We start from the raw sequence: 18,855 nt of genomic DNA, 5'->3' as shown, positions 1-18,855 counted from the left end.
GCTCTGCCCTCACGGGTCCCGGCCGGTCCTGGAGGCGGGAGCCCCGGCTGGAGGGACCCTGGGCTGAGGTGGGGCCCGGGAGCCCCGCTGCTTTCCCCGACCCTGCCAGCGCCAGACCGGCTGGAGGCGAGGGGGGAGTGGGTGGAGTCAGCACTGGTGTGGGGGAGCCCAGCGCTGGGGCGGCAGGGGGTGCGGGTGGGGTGGAGAGCCCAGGGTTGGGGTGGCAGGAGGTGCGGGTGAGAGCCCAGGGTTGGGGGGGCAGTGGGATGCGGGTGAGAGCCCAGGGGTGGGGTGGGAGGCAGCCAAAAAATTTTTTGCTTGGGGCGGCAAAAAACCTAGAGCTGGCCCTGACCGTCGAGGAAGAGAAGGACAAGAAAAATGTTAGTCTTTCAAGTATGTGGCTTCTTCTTGTCCAGTTTTAGCCTACAATGTTAGTTAATGATGGCATTTATTTGTCAGATGTATCGGATTTTTGTACTCAATAGAAAATGACAACCCTGTGGAATCCTTCATGTTTATGAGTAGTCATCCTCTGTGCATATCTGTGCAGGACTGAAATTAAATTGCCCAAACAGAAGAATCCTGTACCGAGAGGCATTTGATATTACAGTCTTTTGACTTATTTTTGAAATATACAACAGAAAACAAATCAATGACTTTAACAATATCTGCAAGAACTAGATCTTCAGCAAATAATATTTAACAGAGCCTATGAGACATCATTAACAGTGTATAGTGTAATTCAAAAGCTTATTTCAAAATAATAATTTATTGAATATATATAAACATAAAAAGCACAGATGCATTTTAAAACAAGTGTGAAATCTTCTTTCTATATATAATACCTTTTGAAGATGCAAATAATATGTACCAGACTCTGATGCCTTACTCCAGTTCAATAGCATCTTACTCAGTGGTGCCAGCCCCCACCATTCAAAAATCCTCGGTGAGGCCCCCAAAATCATGAGGGTTTTTGGTAAATACATTTTGGGTTCTGTTTGCTTGTCTTCTGATTCTTGAGCCTTTAGGATGCACTTGGATCACTTTTTCAATTTCTAATTCCCAAACAGGAGGGCTAAAAACTTAGTTTTTCAAAAAGAAATAGCATGAGACTCTCAATAAAATTCTAGGCATTATCAACATTCTTTACTTCACAAATCATCCCATTAACTAAAATGGGACAGACCACAGAGTAACTACAATGGGATGATTTCAGTGTGAGTAAGGATATCAGAATCTGGGTATCTGAGTCTAATTTTGCCACTTTACTCATAGCTAGTCCTATTTAAATAGTGGGATTACCTGCAGAGTAAGGTATCACTCACTGTGAGTAAGAGCTGCAATTTTAGGCCCACAGTTAATTTTCTAGTTTCTTGAAAACATAAAATAAAATTTCCTGATAATTTTTTTTAAAAAATTAGCCTCCTTTTTAGTCAGTGCAATAACTGGTTATATTACTACCTTTCTCTCTATGTAGGAGGAGCCATTTGTGATGGTGTCCGAAAATGTTTTGGGAAAACCGAAGAAATACCAGGGTTTCTCAGTAGATGTCTTGGAAGCCTTAGCTAATTACCTTGGCTTTAAATATGAAATTTATGTTGCACCAGATCACAAGTATGGAAGCCCCCAAGAGGATGGGTCATGGAATGGACTGATCGGAGAACTAGTATTTAAGGTAAGGAGGTTAATTATTTATTAAATTAAAGGTGTATAATGACCCATAAGCATGTAGCTTATTTATTGATGTTGCATCATTAAGTGCCTCCCTTGATGGTTCAGTGGTATTGTTTTATGTGGTCACTGCCTATGCTAACAGGATCTGATACTGCTACCAATGCCCTGGGGAGTGATGGTGAGAAGATGAACATGGAATGATTCATCTGTTATCAGGGATCTCCCATCCAGTTTTTCAACCATAATATAGTACTGTGAGGTAATGTGGTAAAAAAAAAACCAGCGATCCTCAGCCTCCTAATTAATTTGGCAAAACCAGCCATGAATGAGAAGAGGCTGTCCTAAGGGGGAAAATTCTATGTTATTTTAATTAGTAAGACATTACATAAATAATGTATAGCATTTAGAGAAATATTGGTGGTGATGAATAATAAGTAAGGTATATGATCAACAGAAAATGTTTTATTGATGTATAATATTTGTATGATGTAGATGCATCAATTGAAAGCAGTATATTTGTTAATCTGTATTTAATAAACCATCTTCATTTACTTAAGTCTACATTAAATGTTTAATATTATAGCATATCTAAATTAAACAAAATAAACCTGCTTTATTTGGCTTTTTTTTTCACTCTTCCCAACTTATCTGATCCTCTGCCTTCATTTTTTCCTTTGAAATGGAAAAGAAAAATCTGTGCAGCAGATGCTTTGGCAAATTTCTTGGTTGTGCTGTAAAGTTTTCAGATAAATGTTACCTGCCCCTGCTAATCCTGGGTGTGGTTGTCACCCTGTGGAAGCAGATGGAGAAGTGTGTGTTACTCTTCCACTCCTCAGGGGAATGGAGAAGAGTATTGTTTCCACTGCGTCGCTCTCTTCTCTCTTGCCCTGCACAGATGCTGCTGTGCTGGAGCTCTGCATGAATGGAGCTCCATGGAGTGCAGGGGAGGTGCCATCCACTGTATGGTCTGAAAATATCCATATGGAAATCCAAGTAGGAGCTAATAAGCTGTATTATCTCCCTCTGGGGCTCCTCCGTAGCAGCTATTGAGCATCCCCAGAGAGAATATATGCAATGATAGTGCAGGTCCAATGTGAACCACAGAGTATCAGCTATTCTTTGGCTCATGGAAGAAGGTAACCTTCCCACTGGTCCTTCCAAAATCCATGGTTTCTACAGCTTTATTCTTCCATACACACACCTAGCTTTTATACCATGGGTTATTTCTGTACTGGGGACAGTCTGGCCCCTGGATCTTAATGGAACAGGATCACATTTTTACTTTATTTTATTTTCTCTGATATCAAAAATCATCCTTTCTACCCTTCAATTTCCTCCACTCACAGTTTAAGACAGAACAGAAGGGGAAGAATGCAGCTTCTACCAAGAATGCAACTCTGACTTGCAAAGTACACTAAGTTGCACAGAAACAAATAAGAGACGCTTGAAGTTTACAAGAACTCAGGTCATCCAAGAGTGATCTAAAGAAGTGATAGAAAGAGGAGATTACCTTAATAATCAACTCAAATCAAGAAACATCCAGGAAGACTTAAGAGTGCATAATGGCTATTTCCCCACTTTCTAAAAGAGGCCTTGAGACCAAAAATGAAACTGCATACTTATTTAAAATCAGCTCGGTGTGGGGAGGGAGGAATAGATGAAACGTTGGATAAAAGTCATATTTAAGAGTGTGGCCAGCTCTCACCAGCTTCAGTTATTCTAAGAGAAAGTCATTATTATTATTTATTACTACTTGATGAGCAACCGGGTGCCTCATCAGAATCAAGACCTCTTTATGCTAGTTGCTGTACAAACACACAGCAGAAGAAAGTCCCAGCCTTAAAGAGTTTACAACCTAATACAAGATGCAACAAATAAAAGAACAAACAATTGGAGGGGATATTAAGTAGGGGAGAATGAGGTTAATGATAGGGATATGTGGTTATACAGATTAACTGTAAATACAGTAGCAGGTTTTCAATTGATTGTGTGTATGTTTAACATATGTATAAAAGCAGGAATACTAATGATATCAGGAGTCCACACAGGCCATCTACCAGTCCATTAGTAAATGCAGAAACACATATAGTGCACATCCCAAATTCAGGACTCATTTAACCATGTGATGTACTTAAAGTAATGTAACAGGAGCAGCCTCATCCAGTGAGTACACAACATTTTTGCACGTCCAATTTAAGAGCCAATGTCTGAAAATTGGGCCAAGGGATTGAACATTGATGAAAGGGTAGCAGGAAAGAAGGCAGAGTGTGGGAGGAGGGGGAATTTTTGAAGATATGTGTATAGTTTCCTTAAAACTATCTGGAAGCCTAGGAGGAGGATGGCTCGGGAAGGTTCTAGGCATAAGTGGTACAATGAAGCATAGAGGGAGAGACTTTTACACACACTCAGCTTTATAGATAATACCATTATCCTGATAACCTTCCTTTTTCAGTGTAAGAAGCAGGGCCGGCTCTGGCTTTTTGGCCACCCCAAGCAAAAAAAACCAAAAAAAACCGGGGCGGCCAGTACTGCAAAGCAAAAAAAACAACAACAAAAAAGCTGCGGCGCGGCCGGAGCGTGGGTGCAGGGGGACCGGCTGGGGGAGGGGGGAGGGAGAGAGAGAGAAGGGGGCGGCCAGGGCTACAGCAGGGGCTCTGCCACACGGCCCCTCCCACTGTGCTGCCGCCTGCGCTCCGGTCGGCGGGAAGGGAAGGAAGAGGACTGCCCTGCGGGGCGCTCTGGTTCTCTGCGCTGCCGCCCCCTACAGGGCGGCCGGAGCGGAACAAAAAAAAAACGGCCATGCCGCCGTAGGATTGGGCAGAATGCCGCCTCGAACAATCTGCCGCCCCAAGCACCAGCTTGCTCAGCTGGTGCCTGGAGCCGGCCCTGGTAAGAAGAAAACAACTCTTACTGTGATTCTTTACCGTTGTCACATGGAAATAGTTGTTTGCATGGTGCTTTCTTTCTTCATATGTTTGATTTAACTTTTTAGAATGCAAATTCTAGAGGGCAAGGACTTTATCTGCAGATGCATCTGTACCACCCCTTAGTACATTAGGGGCACTGGTGTAATATAAATAATAGTTGCTGTAAAAAGGAATGACAAATGTAAATGACCTAGTGGCTGATTGTGGAAGCCATTTTCCATGTCTGCAAGTGATATTTAATTAGCAGTCACAGCAAATAGTAAGGAGCAATGCAATCAGATGAAGTACCTAGATCATTAAGTACTTGGGCTAATAGATGGCAAATGCAGATAAGTGTTGAATAATAAGTCTCGCGGTAAAATGCACTAAAAAAAACCCATTGAATATCTGCTAAATGGTAAAATGATATAGCATGCGGACTAAGAAGGGAGGTGGGAATTAAAGAGCACTTGAAATGGAAAATGGATGGTCCCAGGTGGTAGGTTATAAATGAATACAGTAGTAATCAAATATCTGTAATAGTGATGGTGTCAACCTTTTCTGCATTGCTGAATAACACTAGGTCTATTAGGATGTAAAATAACCACCCATGAGAAATGGAGGCAGCCCTATTATTTGTAAAAGACTGGAAAATGCACTAGAACACCACTAGGAAATGGACTAGTTATTTTAATAGGTATTTACTATATATCCAGCCTCTGTGATGTTGTTATCCTCAAGAATTTTAAAAGTTAGCTTCAGATAAGACATTGAAAAGTTTGGGTGGATAGTCAATGATTGTCAGGACTTCTTTGGCCTTGGATTGAGGAAGCAAATCTTGTGAGAAAAAGTTGTTTGGCACTTACAGTATTTGTTTGTACATCTTACTTTTGTAAAATAAACTGCCTTTGTCGTAGTCGTATCTCTTGCAAATCCAGATGAAACTAGGAAGTGTAGAGGTGTGCTGTGATCATTTTTAAAAGTTAACCTAGCATTTTCCAATTTAAGAAAATTTATTTTTGTCTTATGTTTTGGGCATAGAATCAGGTAGATTCTTGCTTTCTAATCATTTCTCTGTTCTCTAATTATTATGATACATAATCTGCTGCTTTGTGCAATGGCCAACGTACCATCATCAATTTGTCATTTGAGAAACAGTGCATAACCCAAACAAAAGAGTCCACATTCTCAGTGACTTTGGGGCTGACGCAGGATTGAAATACATTTCATCAATGTCACATGACTGTCTCATAACCCAGAAATCCTAAATACTGAAATCAGATGGTTCACTAATAATACATGTACAGTATTCTTTCCTTCCCAATAACAAGATGCTTGGAGAATCTCAAAATCATTCTGAGATCAGACATTTACATTGATAAGCAAATGACACGTCATTGAAGGTGTGTTGTTTTATTCGGGTGCTAAAAGTGCACAGTCTGTGACTCTGAATGATGTAATCTCTCTCTTATGCTGAAAAGTTATGATGGGAGCTTGGCTCTCACTGACACACAACTGTGTCCAGCCTTCTCTTTTTTAATTTTTCCCTTACTACCGCAGCCCAAAGCCGATGACCTGTATTGAGGTAGGAGGTGATCTTTAGCCCATGATATTGTTAATAGCAGAGGTTCACTGTGCCTTCTCTCTCTTTCCCTTTCCCTGCCTCACTTAAGGGACTATTGAATTGCTGGGCAAGCAGCCAGCATAGATCTATCTCTCCCGGCGTGAAAGCTGTTCCTGGAAGCCTGCTTTCTCCTTATTTACAGTGAATTGAGCTTTGCTTCCAGAACTCCAAAAACCTCTTTGGCAACCTGGGGGGGGGGAACACTTTAGATTAAAAGTTGAAACTATTTTTAAAAATTCTTATAGGACATTGACTGATTTTTTCCATTCAAATCTGACATGCTAATTTAGTCAACACAATGTGGAGGCCATTCAGAAACCCCTGGGTTGCCCTTTACACATTGCCACTTGAGCCAAGATGGAGTTGGGCACACTGTGCATGTTCAAAAATTAAATCTCTCTCTTCACAAGTGTGGTGGAAAACAGCAGCACTCACACGATGCATTGTTGAGTGTCTCTCTCAGAGAAGGCATGTCATGTCTTTGCAGTGCCACTGCAGCAGGTGCACCATATGAGATGACAGTTGCTATAGTAAGTGCACAGTTCCTGTGTTAAATAGAGCAAAGCCTCATGTGCTGCATCTACATAGCATTTCCTCGAAGACAGGCAGGCACACCTCCTCCAGTATTCCCAGGGAGGTTAAAATTTTGCTTCTCGTATTTGAGTGCAGGGGATTGGACTAGATGACCTCTGGAGGTCCCTTCCAGTCATAAAATTCTATGATGATGACTTATGTACTTTTCTTTGTCGTGAGTTCACTGTAACCCATGTCCCGTTGCTACCTGACTCTCTTCACTTTTCAGTCTGTGGACTCCAGAGGTGTGAAATCAGAGACACAAAATAGAAGGTACAGCCCTGTGGGAAAAAGAAAGTGAGGGCAAGGTAGCTTTATGCCTTTATCAGGGGCTTGTGCAGCCCCCAGCATAAGTAAGAGAAGTTTTGGGGACTGCTTTAATTTATGGCAGCCTTACCTGGACTGCCTATGTGCTTCTTTGCTTTGGCACAAAGTGCTATGTGCACACCCCAGATCCACTATCAACCATGCATAAGGCTGCTTACATCAACCTCATGGTGATCCTCCCCTGGGGGAATTCTTCTCCAGATGTAGTGTCCCCTTTATATTCCCATGTATACCACTGGAGCAGCATATGGTGGCAGAGTGGGGGCCAGACCAGGGCTGGTCTTACCATGGGGCAAACTGAGGCGGCTGCCTCAGGTGCCAGACTGTGGGGAGGTGCCACTAGGACCCAGAGTGTAGAAAATTGTGTCTGCTGCTGGTGCATATGTATTCTCTCTGCTCTACATGCACAGAGATGGTGGAGTGCTGTGCTGGAGGAAGGAGGGCACAAGAGACACAGCAGGCAGGAGAAAAGGTGAGAGGGAATAACAGAAAGCAGCGGGAGCTGCAGAGAGAGAGAGAGAGGAGGAGGAGCTTCTTATGTATCTCTCTAGCACCCCCAGGAGCCTGGACTGATTAACACCAGCTTCTCAGGGAGCTTCCTGTTTCCTGCTGCTTCCCTGAACCCACTTGAGGAGAACAGACAGTCAATTGAAGTAGTAGGAGCTAGTTAGGCCCTTAAGACGCTGATATCTTCCCTCACTCAGGCCCTGCTACCAGCCTGCTTATTTGCCCCCTTCAATTGACTGTTGAGAGCCACTATAGCTGGCACAGAACAGCAGTCATGAGTGAAAGAAGGAAAACACCCCTCTGGGGCAGCACTCAGAAAAAGAAAGGAAGCAAAGGAAGCTTTTCTATCTAAGCAGGAAGGAGAGATACGTAGACACAAATGTTCACGGTGAGCCTTCCGGCCCCAGTGAGGATGTGAGTGGTGAGGAGATCCCTGATCTTCCAGTTAGTCAGAGTGCAGGTGACCTGGCAGCTACTGCAGCATCCATATCTCCATCTCAAATGGATGTAACCATGCACATTCCTGAAGAAAAGTGTAGATCAGAGAAGAATGTGGTGGAGGTGCAAGAAACAGCTGCTGCTGAGTTTAATTCCTTAAGTCTAGATGATCCAGGTCTGTGGACCCACTTGAGCAGTAGCCTGAGGGACTTCCTTGTACTGCATGGGCCACAGCAAGTGAAAAACTTCATGTTCCCCAAAGACAATGAAAATAGAAGTTTCTATCCAACACATTATTGGCGTAAAATCCTCAATGGTGACAAAGTGGAGAGGCCATGGCTTATGTACTCAAAAACCCAGAATGGTGCATACTGTTTTTGTTCCAAACTCTTCCAGTCTAATGTTCCAGCCACATTGGGTTCTACAGGAATAAAGAACTGAAAAATCTGGCTAGAAATCTGGCATGCCATGAGAAGGCAGTAAATCACCAGAGAGCATTCCAGAGGTGGAAAGAGCTTGAGATGAGACTAAGGTTAACGGCCACCATAGATGATCAGCATCAAGAGAAGATTGCATCAGAGTCTCTTTACTGGCAAAATGTTCTGAAAAGGTTCATTGCCATTGTGAGAATGCTTGCTACCCAAAACCTAGCACTGCGTGGCACTTCAGATCAGTTGTATGTGCCAAACAATGGCACTTCCTTAAAACTGTGGAGCTGATGGCTGAGTTTGATGCTGTACTCCAGGAGCATCTAAGAAGAGTCACCACCCAAGAAATGTACACACACCACTACATAGGAAAAACAATTCAAAATGAGATCATACAGTTACTGGCAACAAAAGTCAAACAGAAGATTGTGACAGATCTGAAGTCAGCAAGATATTACTCTGTTGTTCTGGACTGCACACCTGACATCAGCCATACCGAACAAATGACTTTAATGGTGCATTTTGTAACAACAACAGAACCTAGTGAAAATGTCCCTGCAATGGTGACTGTGAAAGAGCATTTTCTAGAATTTATTGACATTGATGATACTACAGGAGCTGGTATGACAAATGTGCTTCTTAAAAAGCTGGAAGATACAGGAATTGCGAGAGCTAACATGAGAGGTCAGGGCTACGATAATGGTGCCAACATGAGAGGAAAGAACAAAGGAATGCAGACACGGATCCGAGAGTTAAACCCTCAAGCTTTTTTGGTCCCATGCAGTTCTCATTCATTGAACTTGGTGGTCAGTGATGCAGCATCAGCTTCTAGTGAGGCTGCTGAATTTTTTCATGTAATTCAAAGCACCTATGTATTTTTCTCTGCATCAACTCATCGATGGCAAATTTTGAAGCAACATCTGGGAACATCCTCTCGGACACTGAAACCACTGAGTGCCACACGATGGGAAAGTCGAGTTGAGGCGACAAAGCCTATCAAACACCAAATTGGGAAGATAGATGATTCCATAGTTGCCATTATGGAGGATAATGCTATGACAGGAACTGTTTGTGGGAGAACAGTGGCAGAGGGAAATGGAATCACCAGAAACATACATAACTTCAAATTTCCGTGTGGCTTAGTGTTGTGGCATGACATACTGTTTGAAATAAATGTTGTAAGGAAGAGACTCCAAGGTGTTGACCTTGATCAATCTGGAGCAATGGAACAACTGGACAAAGCAAAGTCATATCTACAGTCTTACCAGTTAGATGAGGGATTTCAAAACATTCTGAAGAGTGCACAGAAGTTGGCAGAGGAACTTCACACTGAAGCTATTTTCTCATCCCATTCAAGAATACAAGAGTCACCGAAGAAGAAGACATTTTGATTACGAGGCACGGGATAATCCCATAAGAGACCTCAAACAACAATTCAAAGTTGAATTCTTTAACCAGATGCTAAATTGTGCAATACAGTCAGTTGAAGAACGTTTCATGCAGCTCAAGGAACACAGCAGTATATTTGGGATGTTGTATGATATTCCAAAACTCCTCACTATACCTTACTACACCAGCAATGCAGGGCACTAGAGACAGTGTTGACATGTGATGACATGCACAATATTGATGTGAGTGATTTAGGTGATGAACTGAAAGCCCTTTCAAGATACATTTCAGCAGGGTCAATTCCAAAGGCTGTTCTGGAATATATGTGCACAAATAAGATGACCACCCTCTTTCCAAATGCTTTTGTTGCTCTGCGCATACTTCTAACACTTCCTGTAACAGTTGCCAGTGGAGAATGCAGCTTCTCCAAGCTGAAGTTAATAAAAACACATCTATGCTCCACAATGATAGAGGAGAGGCTGGTCGGCCTTGCAACCATCTCAATAGAGCATGAGCTGGCCCAGACTGTGGACTTTCGGCAGGAAGCAGTTCAAATCTTTGCAACCAAGAAGGCACGGAAAGCACTACTTTGATTATTCAAACAGATGAAAATGCCAGTGTTTACTATGCAGACAAAAAAAGTTACATTTGCTGTTCAGGCGTTTGAAAGTTAAGTGTTACTTCAAATTTTTGAACAAGGCATTTTAAGTTGTTAGTTCTCCTTTATTGGGTAGGTAGCAGAGCAGTACCATGAGAGGAGTAGAACAGGAAGAAGGCAGAACTGAGACCTTTCAAAGTTTTGGCCCAAGCGAGGAGGCATGGGGGCATCATTTGAGCTCCCCGCCTCAGGTGCCAAAATGTTGTGGGCCAGCCCTGGGCCAGACTCAACCCCAAGGTGTTTCCTGACATAAAATAATGTCTCTTCTGTTGGAATAAATATTTTTCCTTAATTTTTTTAAATGCCAGCAAAGTATTTTGTTTAAAACTCATGTTTGCATCAAAAAAATCACATTGGACATAATGCCCTTGTTGTATTAATCAGTATGTATTTATCCTCAGATTAACCTTAAATAGCAATTAAATGAAAGATCGCATTAGAGCAAGTTTAAGGGTGGATTGAAAAATAAATAGAGGCTGTTGCATCAGTAGTATCAGTTCTCCTTAGTCTTAGTTATAAGCACGGAATCACCATAAGATTGTTTTCAGGCATATAGAGCAATAATCGTAATAGGGTTTACTTAAGCAATAACATGTAAGGTTTAGGGGATTTCCTGGGCAATAATGATCGACTTGTGTCAGTGCAGAGCGGTGACATCACCATCAGCACCATGTTGTAATGACTAATACAGTTTCATATACAGGTCATATCAAGAAAAATAATGTTCTCTGCTGTTTGTTCAGTAGCCAATCAGTTTCATGAACCAACTCTCACAGTTTCATTTAACTTAAGTTTGTAAACCAAAATAACTAAGATTATGATAATTGGTAATATTTTGGCACTCCTAAAACTTAATGAGTGGAGTATTTTACATGTTTATAATTTAGACTGGCAACTTTACATCTAAATATTGACATAATTGCATGCATTTGCCTTTCTTTCTCTGAAGCACTTAGCGAACCTTGACTTCTGAAAGCTAATGTCTCTCTGATTTATTTTGACATGATAATGATAAGCATTTCATTTTTCCACTTGCTAGTTTTTGTGTAATTTGACATAATCTGTACATAATTAAGAACACTCACCTTTGATGGATCAACTATTAGGTGAAATCTGGTAGTTACTATAGGTTTGATTTACAGAGAACCTGGTGCCCACAGCTCAGTCAGTGAGAGCTGTAGGTGCTTAGCACCTTCAAAAATCAGCCCATATGTGTCCAATTCACCACTTGTTTGGCAAGCAGTGGGAACTTTGCCTGAGAAAGGAGTGCTGAATAGGTACTATCAGGAAAATCATGGTCCCATAGAAGTCAATAGCAAAACTCCTGGTGACTTCAGTGAAGCCCAGATTTAACCCAATGTGTTCAATGAGTCATGTTTTGATACCCCTTGGTTAACTGTCGAGTGAGGTCTCATTTTGTTGTGTGTATTAACCATGTAAACATATGAATAATCTATAATCATCACTAAGGCTACGATTTACTCATGGTTATTTTTAGTAAAAGTCATGGTGTGAATTTGTTTATTGCCCATGACCTGTCCATGACTTTTACTAAAATTACCCATGACTAAATTGTAGCCTTAGTGATGATTATAGATTATTCATATGTTTACATGGTTAATACACACAACAAAATGAGACCTCACTCGACAGTAAACCCGGGGGTATCAAAACATGACTCACTGAACACTAATTATGGGAGGGGCTACTCTTGGTGGGGCCGCTGCTCCGGGGGGAGGACTAGGGGCTGCTGCTGGGGTGGGGGGCAGGGCCAGTGGCACCAGCTGCCATATGCCGCCCCGGGACCACTGGGCAGCGGCCTGTGCAGCTGGTCCCAGGGCCACTCAAGCAGCAGCCAGTGTGGAGTCGCCCGAGCAGCTGGCTGCAGTGTCACTCCAGCAGGGGCTGGTGTGGCAGTCCCCAAGGCTACCTGAGCAGCTGGCCCCAGAGCCAGCTGCTTGGGCAACCCTGGGGTCAGCCACACTAGCCCCTGTAGAAGTCACAGAATCCATGATTTCCGTGACCTCCGTGACAGATGTGGAGCCTTAATCATCACCCAGTGAGATATTATATTGTTACAAATATACTACAAAAATCATTTTCACAGTTTTCCTGCAGTTCATACAACACATCTCTATTCATAAAAGATCTCTCTCACTTAATATGAAGCAAATGCAGTACAGTGGCAACCAGGTTGGTACTTGTTAGTAGCACTTTTCACTACAGTGGTACTAGCCAGTATTATTACTTTGGCATCAGTGGTAAAGAAATTGTTCTCTGGGAATACACTGGTTAAAATTCAGTAAATAAAATAAGTATGTGGTTAGTAATATTTCCTCTTAAAAAGAAACCTGAACACAATCAGGGCCGGCTCCAGGCACCAGCACAGGAAGCAGGTGCTTGGGGCGGCCCATGAAAAGGGGCGGCACGTCCGGGTCTTTGGCAGGAATTCGGCGGCGGGTCCCTTGGTCCCTCTCGGAGGGACAGGCCCGCCGCTGAATTCCCGCCGAAGAATGAAGCGGTGCCGTTGAGCTGCCGCCGATCGCAACTTTATCTTTTTTTTTTCTTCTTCGCCGCTTGGGGCAGCAAAAAAGCTGAAGCCAGCGCTGAACACAATAGCACTGAAAAGACAGGATTTATCTTTCACCGTTCCTTTTACCACTTTACTACCACTGCCTTATCAGTAGACATAATTGTATTGCAATGACTTCTGTAATATCACAAAGGAAATGGAATACTTCCATTAGAACAACGGCGATCCTCTGTCATAGCTCGCTGATAACTGTACTGGAGTAGTAATGCAGTGGAAATTTGGAACAATTCATTCCAAGGAGGTAAAATATAAGCAACATCTCCACAAATGACATGATACTGTGCTCTTCCATACAACACATTTCAACACATCTCTTGTGAAAACCTGTTTATTTAAAAAAGCTTTAGTCATGATTGCAGTTAGTCAATATTGCAGTAATCTCCTGTTTTTTTAAATGAATCCTTCGCACTCTCCAAACTATATTGTTTTTCATCCAAGGATATCAAAACATTTAAAAATGTTAAATTAATTATACCTCACTGTACTCTTGTGAGATAGGGAAATATTTTAATAACAATTACAGTTGGTTAAATAACTGACCTAAAATTAACCAGCAACGGCTCAGACTAGAGATTAGAACAACTCGAGACTGCTAGGGTCACTCTATAACCACAAAATCTTACTCAACACCAGACTTGAATCAAACATACAAAAAAATTGCATTTAGCCTTGTCTCTGTTAATTATTCGTGAACTGACTTTGACTTTTACAAGTTGTTAATTATTCAAAATTGATGTACACTTTATGTGGAAAACATTTCAGAGTGGGTCATTTGCAAAGTGTTCTCAGCTCTGATTATTCTGGGGTATGATAGGTCATCAGAGTCGTATGGTTTTCTTTAAGCTCTTCACCTGAGTGATTGAATACTTTTATAAAGAGGCAGAAGGAAATCAAAGTGACTTTCAAGTACATGACCGAGTCTTGTGTAAACCTTCACTCTGATGAATCTGCACAAATATTCCTGAGACTCTTGCTGACTGTGAATCAAAAAACATCAAACGATCATTCACTGAAAACTAACAGAAAGGGATATGAATACAATCAAAGTGAATTCATGAGGCCAAATTCTCTACTGGTGTAAGTCAATGCAGCTCCATTTAAGTCAGTAGAGCTATCTTGGTTTAGACCTGCTGAAGCTTTGGCCCATGACTTTTATGCAAATGAATATTTGAAAATACTTTTTTGCCCAACTCATCTCAACACTACCCCTTCCACACACCCTCACACTCACACAACTGTAGAAGATTATTGAAGTTTAAGTTCAGACATCAATATTAACTTTTGTACTAAGTACATCAAGCCCTGTCTAAAGCTTATTGTGATTAATAGTGTGGCTGTACTATGTGTAGCGGAAAATATTGACAGAAAATGTCAAAACGAAGTTGGGATTTTCAAACTGGATCCTAATCCTTGCCTACTTTTTATTTATCACAGTTTCATTCCCATGCTATGCCACTTAAGATATCACATACATCTCAATATTTGGGTAGCAGTAATTCCCGCCTTGTTTGGACATAGATGAAAGAAACTCAAGAGAGTCAATAAATTAATAGATTTGCTGATCCTTTCCAGTATTCATACTTTTTCCGTTTCCTAGAAAGGACCTCATACAGCTTTAATCACAGTAGAAGCTAATTACATCAAACCAGTAACAACTTTAAGTATGTTAAATGTTCCTTTCCATATGGAAAAAAAATCTAGAGTTTACAGTCTTTTTATTCAATATTTGAATTTATTTTAAAAACAGTGTTAATGTTTCTGCTTGAAGTACCTCTTCTATTTTCACTGCACTTATAATTGCATGTGTGAAAAGTAAGTAAAATAGCACCTGCTGTAGTTGTGACTGTTGTCTTTAGGGACCTAATGTTTCAGAGACAAGCTGAGAATTGGGATGATAAGATCAAGGAATTTTATTAATCCCCTTCAGCTCCTAAATGGATTGTTTTAAATTACATAGATGTCTGTGAAACCAAGCCATTCTATGACACCTGCAGGACAGGTAACCATATGGTACAGTAGCTCAGTTTTAAGTGCTATAAAAACTCCAGTATTGAAGGAACCACATAGGACATTGATTATTCTACAGTTAATATGCAGCCAAAAAACCCAGGACAAATGAAATGTAATGACATGCAGTGGCCCTTTGTCATGATCCTTGGGTCATCAGAATTCTAGGTATCATGTGGCTTCTGTCAAGAAACTAATTTCTTCTGAGTAGGAATACTATACACAAGGTCTACCTGTTGTCTCTATGACAATGATGTCCCTGATAAGCCAGGCCAAGAAAAATGACCAAAAGCAAATTTCCTCCAGCTATTATTTGTATTTGAAATATTTTTCTTGATTTTTTGGACACTAATAATGCTGGGAAACTAATGTGCCTGAGTCTAGCCAGCCAAGGTTTGGTCAAAGAAATGTAAGATTCACGTGCAGCTATTCTGTTCATCTCCTTAGGAGCATTTTCATACTTACTTACAGCATACTTAAGACATTGGCCTTGGCATCAGTTTTTCCATGAAAAGTTTAGGTGCTATAAAGCAAGTTAGAGCCAAGATTTTTTTTTCTGTTGCTCATGTTAATTAATTCTCTTTTCTCTTTCTTAGAGAGCCGACATAGGGATTTCTGCTTTAACCATTACCCCTGATCGGGAAAATGTGGTAGATTTCACAACCCGTTACATGGACTACTCAGTGGGTTTGCTGCTTCGAAAGGCTGAGAAGACAGTGGACATGTTCGCCTGTTTGGCACCATTTGACCTCTCCCTGTGGGCCTGCATAGCTGGCACTGTGCTTCTGGTAGGACTACTGGTCTACCTTTTGAACTGGCTCAACCCACCACGCCTGCAGATGGGATCAATGACTTCTACAACACTGTACAACTCCATGTGGTTCGTTTATGGATCCTTTGTGCAGCAAGGTAAGAAGCAAAATTCATCTTTAGCACAGAGGAAAGTATACATGCTATTCCAGCTACCATGGATTCTTATGACTCCTCTATCCCTGGGTGGCTTAAAAGCATCCATGAAGTCTAAGCTTTTGACATGCAGCAGCCTTCTGTATGTGTGGTGAAAAGCTCAGAATCATTACACTCTAGCCTGTTTTACTTTGTATTTGTCTACTTCCATAAAAGGCAATGTCTGTCACCACAACTCTGAGTAGAGTAATTCTAATCTTTTACTAGCAGGTTACTCATAAATAATGTTCATAATAGGTTCTGATGCCAAATAAGACAGAAAATCTTTGAAGGTAGCTTTAGGTCTAAATTTAGAATCTTCCCCTGTGCACTAGGGTCTTATTACTATGTCTACTGTTGACTCATCTCAATATTTCTGTGCCTTTTTTAGTCTCACCTAGGCGTTTTTAATCTTATTGGATACTTTCTCTGTCTCCTCTAGCATTCTGATTGACTAAGGTTACTCCTCAGTGCCATTTATACTCTGTTTCTTCAAACCCGTGCCCCTTGGGCAGAAGTTTAGTCCGATATCCCTGAAGGATCACAGACTGCTGACCCAGACTTAGTAGATAAACTTTGTGCCACTATGTCTTAATATTCTGACATAGAAATTAGAGGTTAACACTACTACAAACCAGAATCAGAAAACCAAATCAAATACTGGCTCTGGAAAGGAATGTAGAAGACTCAGAAAACTAAAAATAGTTGGACAAATGGAACAATAGCCGTTAGCATTTGTACGTGCAGTCTTTCATGGGTCAGTACAGGCACAATAGATGCACATGTCTGCTAATCCATGGAGCATCTGCTGTATAAACAACCATCACTGCTGCAGTCTCAAAGCTCCCACATAGCTCATGGACTTAAGCTTGAACCTGGATGAAATTCTATATATAAAGTGCCTTCCATTGACTTTGGTATTATGAAATGGAATATTTTAGAAATTACATTATTCTCCCCTTTGGTAGTTGTCCAGATGGTCATGGTGCATGAGATACCCCATGATACAGAAAGAACCCAGTTTGACTTTCAGATCCCAGCTTGAGTTTGCAGAGTTGACAGTTAAGAAAAATCACTTCTGTTTACTGAGCAAATTTGATAGGGACTCACTGAGACACAAGATCCCCTCTGTCACCTTAACCACCCAAGCTCAGCTCTTGACATTGGCACTGAAGTTTTCCCCAAATAACATGCTGCCCACAGCCCAGGCATCAATTGCACCTTTCAGATGGAACCCATTTTTCAATGGATGGTGTGTATCCATGGGATTATTGCTTGATATTGACCCTACCACCTGTACCCCATCCCTAACATCCTTAATTCCCTGTGATCCCCTAAAGCTGCATATTAAACATTTCAAAGAGCCAAGTTTGTTTAATTATCCACTTCAAGTTCATGAATTATCTGAATGGTCCACGTTAGCCCTTCCACATAAGTCTCTGCTCCCCAATGTATTGACTTGTTTTAGGGTCATAGCTCTTTTTGAGGCCATGACCCTCTGTTTGGTGCTCAGTAAGCAGACAAAGAAAAAATTCCCAGCCACTCTGGTGAGCCATATTAAACCAATATAAAAGGGCAGGAGGGGGAAAGAATGAGCACTGGAAGGGAGCATGGAGAATGGAGTGTGAGAGCCACAAATGAACGAGACGGAAACAAAATAGTCCAGATGACAGATGGGCAGAGTTGTTGGAAAGAGTGAAGAAAGGACATTTCCTCAGGAGATTCACAAGCATGGCTTTTGCTGATAGGATGAGGAGTGTGAGGAGTTACTCAGTACGAATAAAAGCCACAGGAGGGACATAATGGCTGATAGCACGAAAACTACTGTGGGAAGCTTGCAGAGGAAGCCCACAAGCTTGGAAAGCTGAGAGAGGCTTTTACTTGAAAAGAGAGAGCTTACCCCACCATGTGGATTTTCAGCACACACTTCTCACAATCCTCTGTGAGAAGTGTGAATGTTCCTTTTGTTTCTGTTGTGTGTGTAGAGTCAAGGAAGACGAGTCTCCTTCAAATAGCAGGTGGAAGGGCACCCCTTAATTTGGTAGATGAGAAAAAGACATGAATTTAATAGGGTTGATAGAAAAATATATGAAGTTTACAGACTGATTTAATCATGAAGACTCAGAGGGCCTCAGGATTCCAGTGCAGTAGCAAAAAGAGATTCATTTATAATGTCATCCAGTATTTCACATTCAATTTGTATGTAACAAAAACGGTATTAGCTGAAGTTCTATTGTTTACCAACCCTAGTGAATACAGGAAATAATGAAAGTAATTTCTATTGACAGATTAACTGGCTATAGTGGTAGGTTTGCCTTCTGCAGTCACTCGTCACCTGCTTTTCATGCAGCAAAGAAGTTGCAGGATTTATTTGTTTTAGAATAGCAAATCTGTTGCTGTTAATTGTGATTGACACATCTTAACCAAGGTAGCATAGGACATTTTAAATACTGTCATGTTCACTTAAGAAGTCCTTTGGCTGCTGATTTAAAACATGACAAGGTACTCATTTCTATTATCAAAACATACAGACACAAATATTTGTATGTCCTGCACTGAAAGAAACAAAGCTGCATGATCCTAAGACTGCTAGAGCTTTGGAAGCACTGTATTTTTTGCTTAGGCCAACCAAACGTGTCCTGGCTTCTTTTTTCATGTTTTAAGTAAATTAAAGATACTTGAGCACAGTGGCTGATTCCAGGCTTAACCACAGGTTTAAATGAAAAACAGGCCTTTAGAATAAAAATATATGTTATGCTTTAACAAACTGTGTACTCTATTTAGTT

General features: G+C 41.3%; 1 protein-coding gene across 2 annotated transcripts in view; it reads left to right on the top strand.

Annotated features, from left to right (window-relative positions):
* The window catches only part of GRID2 (glutamate ionotropic receptor delta type subunit 2), a 1,035,124-nt gene that overhangs the window by 824,590 nt on the left and 191,679 nt on the right, over positions 1 to 18,855 (top strand). For both annotated transcript variants that reach the window (XM_065405037.1, XM_065405036.1), the window contains 2 exons: positions 1,478 to 1,675; positions 15,721 to 16,033. In XM_065405037.1, the coding sequence (XP_065261109.1) occupies positions 1,478 to 1,675; positions 15,721 to 16,033 (511 nt within the window). The remainder of the gene's footprint in view (positions 1 to 1,477; positions 1,676 to 15,720; positions 16,034 to 18,855) is intronic.

Source organism: Emys orbicularis, chromosome 5 (genome assembly GCF_028017835.1).
Source record: "Emys orbicularis isolate rEmyOrb1 chromosome 5, rEmyOrb1.hap1, whole genome shotgun sequence".
In the NCBI taxonomy this organism is placed as follows: Eukaryota; Metazoa; Chordata; order Testudines; family Emydidae; genus Emys; species Emys orbicularis.
The sequence above is the reverse complement of the archived record's forward strand: the minus strand, read 5'-3'. Positions and strand labels throughout refer to the sequence as shown.